This window comes from Schistocerca gregaria, chromosome X, assembly GCF_023897955.1.
Source record: "Schistocerca gregaria isolate iqSchGreg1 chromosome X, iqSchGreg1.2, whole genome shotgun sequence".
Lineage (NCBI taxonomy): Eukaryota > Metazoa > Arthropoda > Insecta > Orthoptera > Acrididae > Schistocerca > Schistocerca gregaria.
In genome coordinates, this window is record NC_064931.1 from 65,755,791 (window position 1) to 65,773,454 (window position 17,664).

The following is a 17,664-nucleotide window of genomic DNA, read 5'->3' on the forward strand; positions in this document are numbered from 1 at the left end:
CCAAGGCACTTGGAGTGGCTTGCAGATCAATCTTCATACAGAATGTAGGAAACAGTGGCTTGTGGTTTGTCCTTGTCCACGATCACAACACATATCTTCTGTTATGAAGCCCTATCTCTTCAGGTTGTCTCTGGATTGTCCAACTCCTGATCATAATCTGTTTAAAGATTTCCACACCAGTCAGCTTTCATTGTGTCCAGGTGGTAGTTCTTCAGCTTCTGGCATCCATCCATGCATGCATGTGAGACGTCGACTTCTTCCATAACTCCAGCCTATCTTCTCTGGTGAAATGGTGAGTTTCTCCGATGTCCTCAGGAAGAACTTTAGTGATTTCAGCTGATGCTGTGATGGATTATGCCCGTGCACTGGATGAGCACTGTTCTGTTCCACTTTCAGTCTCTCCTTGTTGGCAGCCACTGCTCTGCATACCCATGGTGGTGCTAGTCCAGCCAGGTAGTAGAGCTTATCAGTTGGGGTAGGTCTTAAGCAACCTGTGACAACCTGCACGTTTTGTTGAGATCAATGTCTACTTATCTGGCACGAGATGACCTGTACCAGACTGGGGAAGCATATTCGGCATAAGAAAAGCACAGTGCCATTGCAGAAGAGCGAATAGTTTGTGGATGTGAGCCCCACTGAGTCCCCGCTAGTTTGCGAATTAGGTTGTTTCAAGTGAAGATTTTCATTTTGGTGTTCTTGCAGTGAGTTTTGAATGTCAGAGATTGGTCAAGAGTGACTCCCAAGTATTTAGGGGAGTGATGATGCTGGAGATGGATGCCTGACCATCCAATATGCAGCTCACGATTAGCTTCCCTGTTTCTTAAATGAAGGCACACACTTGTGACTTCGAAGGGTCTGGTCCAAGGTGGATCTGATTGTAGTAGCTTGACAGTACTCTAAGTGGAGTTGTCAGGTTTCTTTCCACTGTTTCAAAGCATGAGCTCTGCATAGCAAGGGCTAGATCATCTGCATATAAGAATCTCCTTATGCCCAGGGTCAATGGCTGGTCATTGTTATAAATGTTGAAAAGAAGTGGAGCCAAGATGCTTCCCAGGGGTAAACCATTTCTCTGCGCTCTCCAGCGACTGTGTTGTGTCCTTGAAATTCCACAAAAAAACCTGCACTTTTGGAGGAGGGTGCTGATTAGTCTAACGAGGTGGGCATTCTTGATCATATTGTATAATTTTGCATAGAGTAGCCAATGATGGACAGTATCATACACTGCCGAGAGATCCACGAAGACCATGCCTGTTACTTGTCAGGTTTCAAAGCCATCCTGTTTAAACTGAGTGAGACTCAAAAGTTGCCCTGGAGTGAGATTAAAAAGTTACCTTGTGCAGCTTCTGTTTGGTCGAAACCCTGCTTCTTCGGGTTTGAGAAGAGGGTCTATTACTGATAGGATTCTATTCAGAATCATATGTTTAAACAGTTTATAAAGGCGACTCAAAAGGCTAACTGGTCTGAAATTCTTGAGATGATTTGCTTCCTTTCCAGGTTTCAGAAGAGCTGTCACCCTGCTCTTTTGCCAGATCTTTGGTATTTGGCACCGGTTCATGCAGTTGTTGAAAAGCTGCAGGATCCATTTTCTTGTTGCTGGGCCAAAATTCTTGATTTGCTACACACGGATGTCATTTAAACTTGATGCTATACCAGTTTTGCTCTCCTGCTCCCCTTAACAGCCTTGTACAATTCAGATATCTCGAATGGGAGAGTCAGATCCCTTGCTTGTCCTTGGGCCTCTTGGTCTACTTTTGGCACTTTGATCCTATGGCTTCCTTTCCCATTCATGAGCAGTTGATGTGCTATCTGATCTTTTGTGATGCTGTGGATCTGGTTGGGTCATTATTGAGGCGTCTCAATAATCTCCACACTTTACGACTGTTTCTCATTAGATAAAGTTCTTCCATAGTTTTAACCTAAGAATTCCTTTTGGATTCTTCAAGAGATGTAATAAGTTTATTCCCAGCCACCAGCATTGTCTCACCGAGTGTATCTTCTTCGAATAGTACCTTATATTCTGTAAATTGAGCACCGAGTTCTGAAGTTAGACCAGGTATGTATGATGTTCGACACTAATATCTACATCACTTATCTTTAAAGTGGCACGAAAATTAAATTGGTGCAATACCCTTAATTTTCCTTTGTAAAGGAACACTTGAAAGCATCTCTGCTTCTGCTTCACTACCATCAATTTCAGTTCCTCTATTGTTCATTAGGGTGTGGAAACTAACTTTGGTGGCACTAACAGCTATTGCACATGGCAAGAATTTCTTTAAGTTTTGTGAGAAATCTTTCAGTAAGATTTTGCTGTTTTGAGAGCCAAACTAATTTCATTTAGCATTGCTCTACCTATGCTCCTATGCTTTATTTTAACCTTCAAGCGGGTGCACTGGGTTATTGAGTACCCCATTGAGGAATTTCGAAGTGATGTAAAGCAGGGCCCAGTGACATGGCAGTTCTAGGCACTTGTTTACCTGACCCTCCTCCCTCCTCCCTCCTCCCCCCTCCCCCTCCCCCTCCACCCTGCCTCCTTGACTAAGAGACCTCAGTGTTGTGTCAGTGGGGCACACCATACCCGTGCACTTGTTCTTGTTAAATTTGTTTCTTTCTGACAATTTTTAAAGTGTGCTGCGTTTTGACTATATCTAAGCAAAGGATTGAATTGTAAAAGTACCTTTTCATAACAGTATTTATTACAAGGATCAAAAAATATGTAAGTAATTTTTTTGTACATTTTTCACAATGTATGAATCGTTAGGCAACAATTAGTGTTTTTGGTCTAATTGTTTTTACCTACAAAGATTTTATAGAGCTTGAGGACATACCAGAATGTCTCCAAGAACTCCATGACACAGAGAGACTTTGAATAAATCTTTCTGATGAGGCTGAAAGTGAAGGTGATTGACGACAAAGTCCATTTTAGTGACCAAGATCATAAAACTAGCTCTGAACATGAAGATGAAAGTGAGAATCAGGGAGAAAGACGTTCAGAAACTGGGTTGTTCTTAGGAAAAGATAAATTACCAAAATGGAGTAAAAACTGGCCTCTAAAATAAAAAAACTCTGCAAAGAAATATTACAAAAGTTTCACCCGGCTTCACAAGCTATTCAAACAATATTTCTCATGAAATTGATGCCTTTTTCAAACTTTTTGAAACTGATACAATAGATATGATAGTACCCCATACTAACAAATATATTGACAACATAAGAACAAACTCAAAACATACAAGAGATTGTAGAGTTGTAGACAGATGTGAAATTTTGGCACCACTCAAGAGTTTCTTCTTTTTTGTTCTTTTCTTGATAGGTATAAAGTAAGGACAACATTAAATTTAAGTGAATGTAAAAAAAACTTAGGGAGACAGACAGTACACACATGGATATCCTGGGGGCCACAATAAGCTATAAGAGAGTTCTATTTGTAATGTGTCGCATTGTCTGTCATATATAAATTATATAAAGTATGTCTTCCCTTTATCATTATTTGTATCATGGATTCCTACATTAAGGTGCTGACTAAAGCTTTTGAAACGAATATATAACAATATTACTGCAAAATAGAAACATTTAATTGATTCCTAAATAAATTTTAACTTATCACAGAAGGTGGGGTACTGAATACCCCAGAGCCCACTCATGAAAAGGGGGGGGGGGGGGGGGGGAACGGAGGGGCACGCCCACTCGGAAGGTTAAACCCATTATAGAGTTTTCACTGTTTCTTTAGGTGTTCCTTTACAGAGACTGTATACCATTAAGGGTGTCTTCCACCACTATCTTTTTTATTAGATACACATGAATTCAGTCCTAGGTCAACTATTCTTCTTAACTTGTGCCATAGTTATTCTACTTGCTCCTGACCAGAACTAAGCATTTCAAGTTCATCCTTCAGATGTGACAGTATTGCCTCTAAATCTAGTTTAATCACCATGTTTTGGTTGCCCTTTTGTACCTTGATAAACATAGTTGCTAAAAATGTCTCATGCTCACTGTTACCAGTTTTAACATGGACATCCTCAGAAGTCAGGTTTATTTATTGCAATCTTGGGAGAGCACCCAAATTATCTGCATTAATTAGTTTTCAGAGAAGGCATTTAGAATTATTTCATAGGAAGTCTTGTCATACCAACCCACCCTTGATACTGAGTTTTGCCCAAACAACCTCCCACAAAGCTTGCGTATTTATCTCAGTGTTTTTGGGTTTGTCTACTACATCATATCCATTTTCACCCCAAAAGTGTCACTGCTATGAATTTAGGGGTCTCAGTCAAATTTCTTTACCTAGTATTAAGTGAGCTCCACTTCTTTTCAGGAGTGCTTCAAACTCTGACACTCTTGTCATGAATACTTTGGCAGCTGATAACTAGGATTTAAATAATCTCATATATGGGGTGCATTTCTTTGGATTCTTCAGCTAACATTATTGGGGGGGGGGGGGGGGGGGGGGGGGACCACGAGAACTTGTGTGCACCTCACACACAGTCAGTTACCTGGTAGCCTCTGTTGTGAAGTGCATCCCTGACCCATTTAAGACTGTTACAACTCTCAGCTCTATGGAACAAATCCAGGAAGTCTCACCCTAGCTCGTCACAAAAAAACTTTAAAGTCTCAGGTTTGTCTAAAGATTCCACTTGACTCAGAACCATGGGGCCATGTTTAGTTTTGGAGCTAATGCTCCAGGTTCTGAGGTTCATTACAGAAATGGCAGGTTGGCTGTAATCTGGAATGAACTGATACAGAAAACTGAGGGAAAAAATTGTGAAAATCGATGTTTCTGAACATCCACTCAGCAGCCCAGACTTGGCTCCAACTCTTCACTTTCATGAAAAGTTTCTCGGTTCCCACTGCTTTAACACTGATGATGAGCTTCATGATGATGATACAGTGGGCTAGAATCTTGGGAGGCAAAATTTCATGCCGAGGGTATTTGTAGACTCACTGAAATATGATAAATGCTTAATCTGAACTGTGATAAAACATAGAAGTAGTACAAAGGTGAAGTTCTAAGTTTTTTCCTCTCTAATAAATTCACTTTAACTATTCCATTATTTTATGTGTAACATATCAGGTTACTTTCCAGATAATCATTGTAAAACATATCCTGACACCAAATAAGTGAGCTGCTCGCATTACTAAAGAACTAGTAGTTATTACACATTAGCAAGAGACTGCGTATTTACTCTGCGACACGTTTCACCAAAATCAATCAGCTCTGTGGCAGTGGGTAAGTAGTTTACTATAGGCATGCTACTACGCTCCACCAAAAGGCAATAATGGTGGAGCTCCTCAATTCAAAGGTAACTACAAGCAGAAAGGTCTCAAGCAGTGGAAACAACAAATGCCAGAGTACAGACTCAGTGGATCTTGTTTAGAAGATGTGCATCACTAACTGAACAAATTGGTTAAAATATTTGCATCATCACCCTTTGGGTCTTTTGGGTAAGATTTTGTACAGCGATTTTTCTAGTTGACTGCAACAACATATCTGTCACTAAGCTGATCAATTTGGACAAACTTTTCACAGCATGACAGATTACTATCAAAAAATAGTTACACTAATAGGCCACTTGCTAATGCAATCAGTAGCATTACTTTACTGTAGCTGCTTGTTTTCTTTTTCTTACGTGCACCTTTAAACAGCAGGTGAAGCATAAGCAAACTGTCACGAAAGAAAGAAAATTTGTGAAATTCCACTAATATACTGAAACAACACTGTATTTACTGACATATCAGTATACTTACTTGGAGCAGAACAGAAAAAACCATCACTAGCCAAGTGCACATGATTTTTATGATCACTGCCACTTCCATGTCTCTTAGGATCTTCTCCCAAGTGAGTTAATGTTTCCCATTCGTCTTCCACTGGTGGTTCTGTCTCAATTTGGTGTTCATTCTGCACAAACTGCATTCAAAATACGGTTAAACACAAACCGAGTAAAATAGCATTCCAATTATGAGCATCACAAAAGAGTCAAGCAATAATGTATTTGTTAGAAGTCCCAATGGATGTGAACATTGTTTATGTAATCTAATCATGAGCTGTTAAACAACAACGAAATAAAACAAAGCTTCCACCACAATCTGACCAATAACAACATGTTTAAAACACTTAGAAGCTGTAGTATGAAAACAGTGAAAGTAGCAAAGACATTAACACAAAATTCAAAATTTTGAATTCTCATCCATTATCTTGTTGGCTATTTTTAACAAATGCTCATATTCCAAGCCAAATTATGTACTTGGTACCATTTCTGCGAATTTAATCAAGAGGATTAATTCATTTTCAAGTCTTATCATTCACTTGTCTGGCTCGGTACTTCAGTCATAAAATGCCAGATTACAAGTCCAAAGGTTGCATGTTCAGTTCCCAGTCAATACTAGGATTTTTATCTGTCAGTTATCACTTCTTTCACTTCTGGCTACGTTTGTTGATGTGAAAAATGCCAAGTGACACTGTGGTTTGAAACTGAAGTTAAACTGTAGGTTCCCCTATGACTGGCTGTCAAATTCAGTTCAAAGGTTGGAGGACAGCAACAACACACCATCTCCCAGCAGGACCATGCTTAGTGAAACACTGTGGTATTCAAAACAATCTTCAGACTGAGAACTGTTTTACTACTTGTCATTCACTTATGGTGGAGGCCACATTAAAATCTGTGGCGTATGAAGAGGACCCATATGTTAAAGCCACACAACAGTAAAGGGATAGAACAAATGATAGATGCAGTTTCAGTAACATACCATAGTTATAGTTTTGACAATATAGTGCAGAACTTTCTAGTAATACAGATATACTCAAAAGGTTTTGATAAATGTGGTCACTGTCTTCCTTATCCTGTATGTGAGCTAATGTTTCCTTACCAATTTATTCAAAGCATTGTTGATTTAGGCTTGTTATTTTGTTGTGTCTGTTGGTAAAATGCCACAAACAGTGAATGCCCCACACAACCTCACACAATAAAATTGGGTGAGGTTACACCAGGTGATCAAATTTTCTGATCACTGTTCCCACTACTAATAATCTATCAGTTCCCTGTGTCATGCAAAAGAACCCCCAATCCTATCGTTAAGTGAAATCCAAATTGTTGATCACAAATTGTGGCATGCAATAATTTTACGGTATGTTCAGATACCATGACCTGTAATCACGAAGAAAAAGTGGGCATAAACTTTAAACTGTGACATCACGTATCTGTTTACTGTTCAATTCAAAACACATGTTGCTTCATCACTATTGGAATTTTCTGTGCTATAGGTTCAAGCCATGTATCTCTTGACTGTACAATTCAAAACACATGTTACCTCATCACTAAGACAATTTACTCAAACGAATCATCCTCTTCGATATACTGCTGCTTTTGTGTAGAAAACTGAAAGTGATTTACTTTGACCTCCTGTACCAGAAAGTGTAGCAATTTTGAGTGCCAAAATTTCTGCTTAATTTGTTTTGTAAGCTATTTCAAATGCTTGGTTACTGAATGTTCAGCTTTCTAGTTACTATGTTTGTGAACCTCACTGAGCAACAAAGAAAATTCTTCCACATATGTTCCACCTTTTTTTTGTCACCGGTAGCTGACCCAATAAATTTGCCTTACAGATGAATCCAGTGGCTATAAACTGTACATACATATAACAAATTTATGAAACCAAGTTCTGAAGTGTCATTGCTGTTTTTGTCTGTTGTAACAAATGAATACAAATGACATTCAAGTACAACATAAAACTTATCTATGTCTACTGTTACCTTTACTAACTACTAACTGATGTACTGTGGTCCAATCAGGTCTGGTGCAAGAACAGTTTTCCCATACAAATGACTTTTCACTTGGTGCCCCTTTCCCCTCATAAACTTTCATCAGTGTCAGTTTTCACTGCTAACTGTGATATGCACAGTATAAAAATCTTGCACTTCGATGCACCTGGTGCCCCTCTCAGCTTGGTGTCCCAAGCAGCTGTTACTAATTCTGATATGTCCTGTATAGAAATCTTGCAATTGTGCTGCCACTTGCAACCAGTTCAGATTGAACCCCAAGCAGTGGCTTGTGTTGCTTGGGCCTTAAATCAGCCCAGGGTAGAATCGAGTAGAAAATATTTCAAAATAAAACCTTGTTGTTACTCTGTACTGTCATAAAGCTTTACAATGTTGTTTTACAAAATATAGTTACAGTTCACTGGTGAAACAGCTTCAATAATCTGTAATTACCCTATACATCTGAATGGAGAGTGTATGCCATTTACTAGAGAAATGATACAGTAGCCCCACACCATACTTATACAGTATCCTCTATTTCTTTGACAAATTCCTCATCTGCTGTAATTTTCTTGAGGAAATTTCTTGTCAGATTGCACAGTTTTATTGGTAGTGAACTGTGCCTTCAAATATAGTGATTAAGCAGCACTGGCAGCAATCGCAGGTCTCCATTGCCCAGGCTGTCATTCTAGCTGAGAGATGCAGTAACCTACATTTTTACTGTGATCATAAGCATACAGCAGGTGGTATGACTCTGAAATATGCACACTTACAAGTTATTGGTTGTTAAGTGCAATACATGCAAAAACCTCCTGGAATCTCTTCTACATCTCTATTATACAGCTAAATCAGTTTCATACACAGTCCATACACAGTCCTCCATATGACACCTACCCACAGGGCTTATTAACTCATAATGGTCTCAGTCCCTTCTGTTACCAATTTGATTTTGCATTAATATTTTTTCAAACATATTAACTTTAAGTTAAAGCTTGGGGTCATCAATTAAAACACATGTAAACAAAATAACGGTACACAAATTAGCATTATTTTCCAAAATAATATGAAGAAAAAGTGATTGCAGAGCCATGTATCTGAAATCTAAGGAGACAGACTTAATATGGACATGCCTAACTGGAAATTAAATAATGGATGTAAGATACTGACTATTAATTTTTGCAAATGTTACCACCTATGGTACAAAAGGTGTTCTGTATAATATACAGTATGGAAAGAGGAATAGATGTGTATACACAAACAACAGTCTGAAAGGTCAATTACTAAAAATAAATAAAGGTAAAGATAAAAATAAGACAGAGCATACAAGAAAAGATAAAAGCCTATGGGAAAAGGTAGAAGGTAAAAATGAACTAAAAGAGAATGAGATTATCTCAAAATACAATGATGTGACAAAATATGAAACAAAGAAACAAGAATCATGCAGGAAATATACAAAAGAAGGAGCACTAAAATCGGGAACTTAGCAAAACTTAAACAGGAAGGACACAAACAGTAAAGACCAGATTGTTCAATGTTAGCATCTGAATGTAATCTATGGCAACATATGGTGAAACATGCACCTAATTTTCTACTACTTCACTAGAAGTCTAAAGAGGGTGCTGCATGTTACAGCAGTGTATAATCACATTCCAGGGGAATTAAGTGGATAAGGGCCACCAAGGATGCAGCATTTGAAAATACACAGCTAATTATTCATTTCATCATTACTTTTATATCATTGCCATAAAAGAGAAACATCTTACCACTGAATACACTGCAGAAATTTTTCCTGTATCCTCAAGTTTATCTGGTATTTCATTTGCATTGTATGTACTTTCATCAGCTGAATAAATCACTTTAGCTATAACGTTTCTGTTAATTTCAGTTCTGTTGACCTTCTGACCCTATGTGGAAAAACAATTACAATTACTATAGAATCAGAAAAACATTCATGAGTTAACTCTCCTACTTATGTGAATAACAGTGTAATTTGTAGTGTAATTTTGTTCTGTATGCTGGCATAGAACTTCACACAGCACAATGTGTACATTATTACAAAACTACCACATCTGCAGACCAAAAGGTTTCACAATACTGAACAACACAACAGTTTCACTTAAGTCACATGGCAACTTCCTACGAAGCACTATGTGAGAAAATGATGACAATTCAGCAGACAGTGTTTATATCTTTTCTTGTATGAAAATGAGTAGATCTCACGCCAGTACCCTTGCTGGGTTGTCCACTCTTCCACTTGTCCAGCTGTGATATGTCTTACTTTACTGAGTTGAATCATATTGTCATTACATTATGTATTTGACAGGATAGTCTTGTTTAATGAAGCAAGTCATTCCTGAACATGGTGTGTTTGAGCTCCACTTTGTCTTACAAGAACTTACTGGAATTAGTACAATGTTTTTCCAGTGTTCAGTCGTCACTACAGCTCGCTGGGTGAGCCCACTCAAGCCAGAAGGAACCAACATAATACATTACTCCCAGCAGCCTCAGCCAATCATACAGATTAAATGTATCAAACATTTTCACTAATGTCTTTATGGAAAAGTACAGAAGAATTACTGCGCCCAATAAGTTCCTTCTTCAGAGAAGAAATAGCAATCAGTTGGGGGTAGTTGGAAATAGCAGTGAGGGGCCAGAGTACTTTGTCCACATACTTAGGTGCTTCCATCTATTGTAAGGAAATAAGGGGAAAATGAGGAAAAAGATACCAAAGATAGTTGGAAGTCAAAGATATTTGAATAGGTTTTTGAATATTTGTGATTTTAACAGGCTTCTGAACTGACTGTTCCTTTCTATACCATACAAGAACGCAATGGTGAGAATAAAATTGTAGTTCTTCAAGTGGAAAGTACTAACATCCAGAATTGTGATGATGAGGACATAAAGCATATCACAGAACTAGATTCAATGCACATCATGCTCCACAGCCACTGAATAATTCATAAATCAACTCATTCTTCTTCACCACAGCTGCTAATTTAGTGTTTCGTTCCACTAGCAGTTATGAGCACATTATCTTCAGGTGGCAGGCATGTGCAGTAATATTACAGCAAGATCTTGTTTACATGCTCTTCACAGCTCCAAAAGAAAAATGTGCATTATACAGGACATCATCTTAACCAAGAAGAGATTTTCAGCGACATATTGCTCTGCTTCTGTAAGAAGTAACGTAAATATGGATCTACACAAAGGGATTTCATATATTATAAAAAGAAATAAATGAAAAATTACAATCAGAGTTTAATTAACATAATAAAATTGTTGTGCCTCATGCTACTGCCCCAGCCAGGTTGTCCACCACTCCTGATGGTAGTAAGTCAACACAGTCTACACCTGTGTGTGGCCCCAAGCGGTGAGCATTTTGGCAGTTGTCCACGGAGGCTGCCAGCAGCAATTACACTATTTCGTCACACTTCATCACAGGCACCAGTCAGGCAAGATGATGAAATTGACCCACTTGGGTAGCCAACGAACGTGACACACATTATCACTAACAGCCTCATCCAATCATCATGTTACATGATCAATCTGCACAGTCTCATATCTTGTGCCCCAGTGACACAGCAGCAGCAGATTTCATCATCCAGTGGAGCCAAGAATTCATTTTCAGCAGTTCTCCAACTCTTCACTGGCAGCAACAGAGATCATCGAGAGCACATAAGCCATACATTCCCGTGTTTGTGCTTAGCATCAGTCTGATGAGGGCAGCCACCAGTTGGAGGAGGAGTTGTAACATCACCACCAAACAAAGCAAAGTCTCCAAAGTGGATACTGCAGAGTTTTTCCATGAACTTCCTGCCAGCCTTCATCGTCAGAATCATTAACCTCGATGTTTGTCCCTACACATGTCTATGACAAATATTTTGTCCAGTCCATTGTGTAAGCTACAAAAACATTTCCCCAAAAATTCCAAGATATGCTACCTTAAAAACTTCAGCTTCTGTAACTAATTTTCAGTGACCTGACAATTCACAGAATCCCACGCAGCTGGAATAAAGCTCAGTATATTGAGGAGATTCAGCAACTTCTTAGATTATGGCACATTAATGTGTTGTGGATACTGCTGAACAATGCACTTCCAATAATTTTGTTTTGACACTTTTATAATTCCTTGACTTGTGAGATGAAGTTTGCTGATTGCGTTATGAGAGAGGAGATTATACACCTGTCATCCAGGCTCATCACTGATTTTTACACTTGCATCACAACAAACACATTTTTGAAGCAAGGGGGATTTTCAGCTTTACCAATGATGAGCAACTTCAGTTTCCACAGCCCAACAGCACTGGCAGTAGCGAGTAGCGTCACTTCATATTTACAGTGCTTCCCGCCATGGCAAGATTCACTTTATGCAATATAAGACTCATCAGTCATAAGTTTGAAAAACAGTTCATATTTGTTGGAATTAAATATGTTACACTTTTCCATATCACACCATCAAGTCTGCTACAATTTTCCTGGTCCAGCAGGCCAGCTAAACCCACAGAGCCAAGCTGTAGATGTAGCAAAATTTTCTATTTTCATCTTGCTTGCAGTTCTTTAAGCCAGAGTATCCACAGATTAAAAACATCTTCAGCTCAACATTTCTCACACATTCCACTTTTGGCACTTTGTTGCCCTTTCATAAGCAATTTCTTCACGCTCCTTCTGTTTGCTAGCAATGCCTCATAATTTTGCTGATGGCATCACAAAAGACTGCAAAAATTATTTTTGTGGCAGTTGTATGTTAAAAGCACCTGGTCAAATTTGTAATTATAATTTCCTATGGTTTCATGACAGAGCTTCATTGTACTAGGACAGCACCTACACTGAAATTTGGAAATTTGTGGTAAGGTCCTATGGGACCAAACTGCTAAAGTCATCAGTCCCTAGGCTTACACAGTACTTAATCTGACTTAAACTAACTTAAGCTAAGGACAACACAGACACCCACACCTGAGGGAGGACTCGAACCTCCGACGGGGATAGTCACGCGAACTGCGGCAAGGTGCCTTAGACTGCGCAGCTACCTACACTGAAGCCTAACAACAAGTAGAGGAGTATATTCTCTTAACAAAACAACAAGTGCAGTACAACTCTACAAAAGGAAACTGCTTTGCATATTATGTTTATATTAGCTGCTAACCAAAAATATACTAGGTTTAATGCTTTGTAGATGAGTCTTGTATATGCATTTATTCCTTTACTTGTTGATATGCTCCAATGCACTTGGTGTTCCAGTATAAAGGAACTCATCAACATCACCACAGACAATCACATGCAAGACTGTTTCTTGTACCAGTTTCATTATATAACATTACAATGTATGCTTGTCACCTGAAGATGAACATAATACGATTATGTATGTTAGTAGAAGAAAAAATTAGCAGTTGTTACCAACATTGACTCCATAGGGTACTGTAGTGTACAGAGACTGTATATTATGGTAAGGAAGGATAGGAATACAGCAATCAGTCACAATAGGTTGTTTATTACTCTTGCTGAAATTAGGATATGCAAAAGTAATAGCAAACCAATGGGATTGCAGCTGATTGCTGTACTCCTATCCTTCCTTACCATTAGCAGTTGAGGCAAACGAAAATATGTTTGTTTATTTATTTATCTGCTGTATATTTGTGTCTTCTAGAGCTTAGGAGCAACAAAGCAGCAGCAGATACATGTCAGTAACATCCTGTTTGAAGTGAAATGTGAGATTAGAACCCATGTGCATGGAAGTTGACTGTGATTTGAACACAGGCCTTATACCACTGGACAAATACATTTGTTATCTCCTACAGTAATATTAATAAAATGAGGAATGAAACTTAAAAGAAACGTTAGTAGTTGAAGTTTATTACACACTGATTTGAACAATTATTTAAATTAATGGAACCAAAAAACCAAAACTTACTGAACTGTAACTTCTTTTTTTAAATTTACTAGCAGAGAAAACCAGCATTGGCCAGGCATTTATTTATAGCTGTGCGTCCATGCCCGTACAGCACAGAATCTGCTCTTGTGCTTAATGTTCACGATGACATATCTCCAAAACTATGTTTTCTTATGCAGGTTATGGCAACTTGAGTGTATTTGTGCACATGTCTCGGACTTGCTACGTATGATGAGAGTAAGATTATCATTGTTCCAACATTGTCAATGTTTTTGTCAACTCAAAGGTGGACGATTTCTTCCATGTGTAGTTTCTTGTGATTCAGTCTTATGTAAAGCATCTTTTCCACTTCTATTTTTGCACACATGTCTACCAGACAGTGTCATTGATCATTAAGCAGTAAGCACCAAACTCCTTGAAAGTGACTTTTTATGTTTGTTTCTACACCTGTTTAACGTTGGATTTCTTTTACAGTAAAATGATACCTGTCCTCTCTGCACAGAAATATTAATGGATATTGAAGGGCATCATTGTGTGTCTCTGCAATGCTTTGCAGTCCTCCTCTTCTTAGCTGTATGATTATGGTGTGTCTCTGCAATGCTTTGCAGTCCTCCTCTTCTTAGCTGTGTGATTATGTCACAGATTGTGTTTTCATTGTCCACAATCATGATGGTGACATCATCTATTTGAGGTGCATTACATCGACGTTCGTGTTCTCCATGTGGTCTTTTGTCGGCTGAAATTATAACTTTATAGTAATCAGAAATCGTTTAGTCTAGTGCTGTTTTGAATATGCGAATCAGTTGACTGTATTTGTGTAACACCCTCTGTACATCTTTGACTACATCCCGCGTCAATCCTCTAATATTTGTGATTTCATCTCTGTTAGTGTTGATTGAAGTGACACTGAAAGTAGTCATTTGTAAGTAGGTGATGTAGGCTTTTATATTTTGAAGAAAGTGTTTTGATCCTACAGTTTCCCTGGTCATGTAATGTAAAACTTCCAGACGAGGTGCTTCCAGTGGTCGTAATCGAATTTTTCCATTCATGCAACAGAATCCTGGTGTTTCTCTACTGAATTTTTTCGCATTGCAATAGTACCAGATGTAATCCATTTTTCCAATTATGATGTGTTTGTGTTTGTTATATTCTTTCGTTGGGTCACAGTGGAATGCTTCATTTGTTAGGTTGTACTGTTATCCTCGTCCGCACTTCTCGTAGGCTGATATTTTCATGGCTGGCTTTAGTTTGCAGTCTTTTATTATAAGATTGTGTCACAATTCTTGAGTCTTCAATCCATTCATTTTGCTATTCTTCCGTTTCTCTGCTTCTCACAGTTTTCATTGTCGTTCGTTGGGAACTTAAACGTGCTTCACGGTCTTTGCCTGTTTCTTGTTTTGCTGTTCTTTTTGTTTTCACTGTTTTACTTCAGAACTGGCAAGATCTCCTCCTCTTTTATGTTTGGGCATTGTCTAAAATATAAACCAAATCAACTTTTTATTGACAAATACACTAAGTATGCTTCACACACTCCTGATTAATTTTCGATTTATATTTAGTCACTATAGGTACACTTTTCTTCATAAGTAAGAGAGATGGTTCAATGAATTTTGCACAGCATACAAGCCATTCTTAAACGTGTATGAAACTCTAGAATTTTCCAAATCTATTACAAACTGTGGTAAAAATTGAGGTAATTAACTACAAAATTTGTATTTATTCTAAGCATGAAGCTTAAAACACAATAGATCATTTGTTTTTTCATAAATTAAATAAATTCTACAGTTTCATACACCTGTATGTATGGTATGTACACTGTGCAAAATTCATTGAAGAATCTCTCTAACTTATGAAGAAAAGTGTACCTATAGCAACAAATGCAGCCATCAGTAAGTGAAAAAATGATTAAATTTCACACGTAAAAAAAATTATTTTGTTATGTTTTCGAACTTCCACCGCAATGATCCTGAATCCTTCCTGGTGATGCTGACAAAGTTTTATGAATTTATTTGTAAAAGTATAGACACTAAAAATTAAAATGTCCTGTGATGCCTCTCCTGCTCCAAGTTGGCCCGTTTGATGTCCTACCCCCCTTAAGGTAAAAATGGGAACCTTCTTCATGGACGGGGGATACAGGGCTGCCACACCATAAAACTCCCTCCATCTTACTGGGACTCATTTCTGAGTTTTAGTGGCATACAAACTGTACACTTACTTTTATAATATAATATTGATTACATATTGATCAATTTAAACCGATATTCAGTGAATACCAAGTGTGTGTGTGTGTGTGTGTGTGTGTGTGTGTGTGTGTGTGTGTGTGTGTGTAATACCTGATAAAGTACAAAACAACACCAGTTGAAGTAATTAGTGAATTATGATCATATCCTGATATTTAAAACATATGATATGTACTTGCTGCTTTGTGCAAAATTAATTCATGACAAAAAGTATGGATTGTAATGAAAGATGTTTAAGTTATCACACACACGTACTGAGTGGCAAGGAATAATATGTAGATTTTAAAAAGGCCTACGACTCAATAGACAGATTAGCACTCTGCAAGACACTGGAAGAGTTCAGCATTGACAGAAAGACAAGAGCAATCATTCGGGAAACATTAACTGACAGTCCCCAAGGTTAAATTTGAAATCCAAACTGGAATGCGACAGGGTGACGGACTTTCACCATTACTCTTTAATATCATTCTGGAAAAAATTATCAGGACATGGGAAAAAGAAGTCAAAGGAATCCAAATTGGCATTAGAAAAGATAATAGATTCAATGTGAAGTGTTTAGCTTTTGCGGATGACCTTTCAACCCTCACAAATAATAGAAAAGAAGCCGCTAACGCCATAGAGAAGTTACACGAAATTGCACAAAGAACTGGCCTGCAAATCTCATATGAGAAAACCCAGTACATAGAAAGAGTGCCACAAGACAAATTGCCTATTGTGACAACCCATGGGAAAATCGTACAAGTACCACATTTTAAGTACCTGGGAGAAATCATCCAGCCATCAGGGATCAACCTAAAGGCCAATGAGGAAAGAATAAAAAAACTACAGAAAGAATATAAATTCACGTGGAACTATTATAACAAAAAGTCAATATCCATTAACGCAAAATTGAGGCACTACAACACTGTCGTACTTCCGGAGGCACTGTATGCATCGGAAACAACACAAATAGGTGGGCAAACTAAAATCAAAGAAATAGAGAAACAAGAAAGGAAAATTCTCAGGAAAATTTTTGGCCGGATACAAGAACAAGGGATCTGGAAGAAGAGACCAACATCAGAATTATATAAATACACAGACAAGATTACGGATACAATAAGGAAAAGAAGAATGCAGTTCTACGGACATATCCACAGGATGAATGAAAACAGAATTTCAAAGCAAATTCTTAAAGTCATCAACTCAGGCAGGTGAAAAACAAAATGGATAAAAGAAGTTAAAGAGTACCTCAGACAAGCACACATAACAGTAAACGATGCAGAAAATAGAACTGAATTCAGGAACATCATCAAAAAACAAATTTGACACCACAACACAGAAGAGACCAGGATGCAAATGGACAGTGGAGCGAAAGAAACAACACAGTGAACACATGAAGAAAATTTGGGCTCAGAAAAAACAATCAATTATCGTACAGAAATTCAAGTTCAAACGCTCTCTTAAATGGGAATAATCGAAAACAATAATAATAACATGCATTTTTGATCATTGTAGAGCAGCTTAGTTTACAAATAAATAGTTACTTAACAAAAGCACATATGTTTGTAAGAATGGTAAATTACCTTTCCTTATTAATTTAAAACACAATTCCTGTAATTATGAACATTTAAGACATCATTCAAGAAGACTTAAACATCATTAGAACTGTCTGTGCAGTTCTTGCAACGTGTTTGTTTGCCTGTTTTTCTTATTTATTTTGTTATTAGCGTCAGATGAACTGAGAAGACTACAAGCAGCTGGGTGAAAGAGTGAGTTAACTGTATATACTCACCAGAAGTGACACAATT

At 37.8% G+C, this 17,664-nt stretch overlaps 1 protein-coding gene across 1 annotated transcript in view; it reads right to left on the reverse strand.

Moving 5' to 3' along the window:
- Positions 1 to 17,664, reverse strand: part of LOC126298673 (protein dispatched) — a 193,824-nt gene that overhangs the window by 90,944 nt on the left and 85,216 nt on the right. Inside the window, exons 4-5 of the mRNA XM_049990105.1 lie at positions 9,514 to 9,654; positions 5,743 to 5,902 (exon numbers count right to left, since the gene is read on the reverse strand). Of these exons, the coding sequence (XP_049846062.1) occupies positions 5,743 to 5,902; positions 9,514 to 9,654 (301 nt within the window). The remainder of the gene's footprint in view (positions 1 to 5,742; positions 5,903 to 9,513; positions 9,655 to 17,664) is intronic.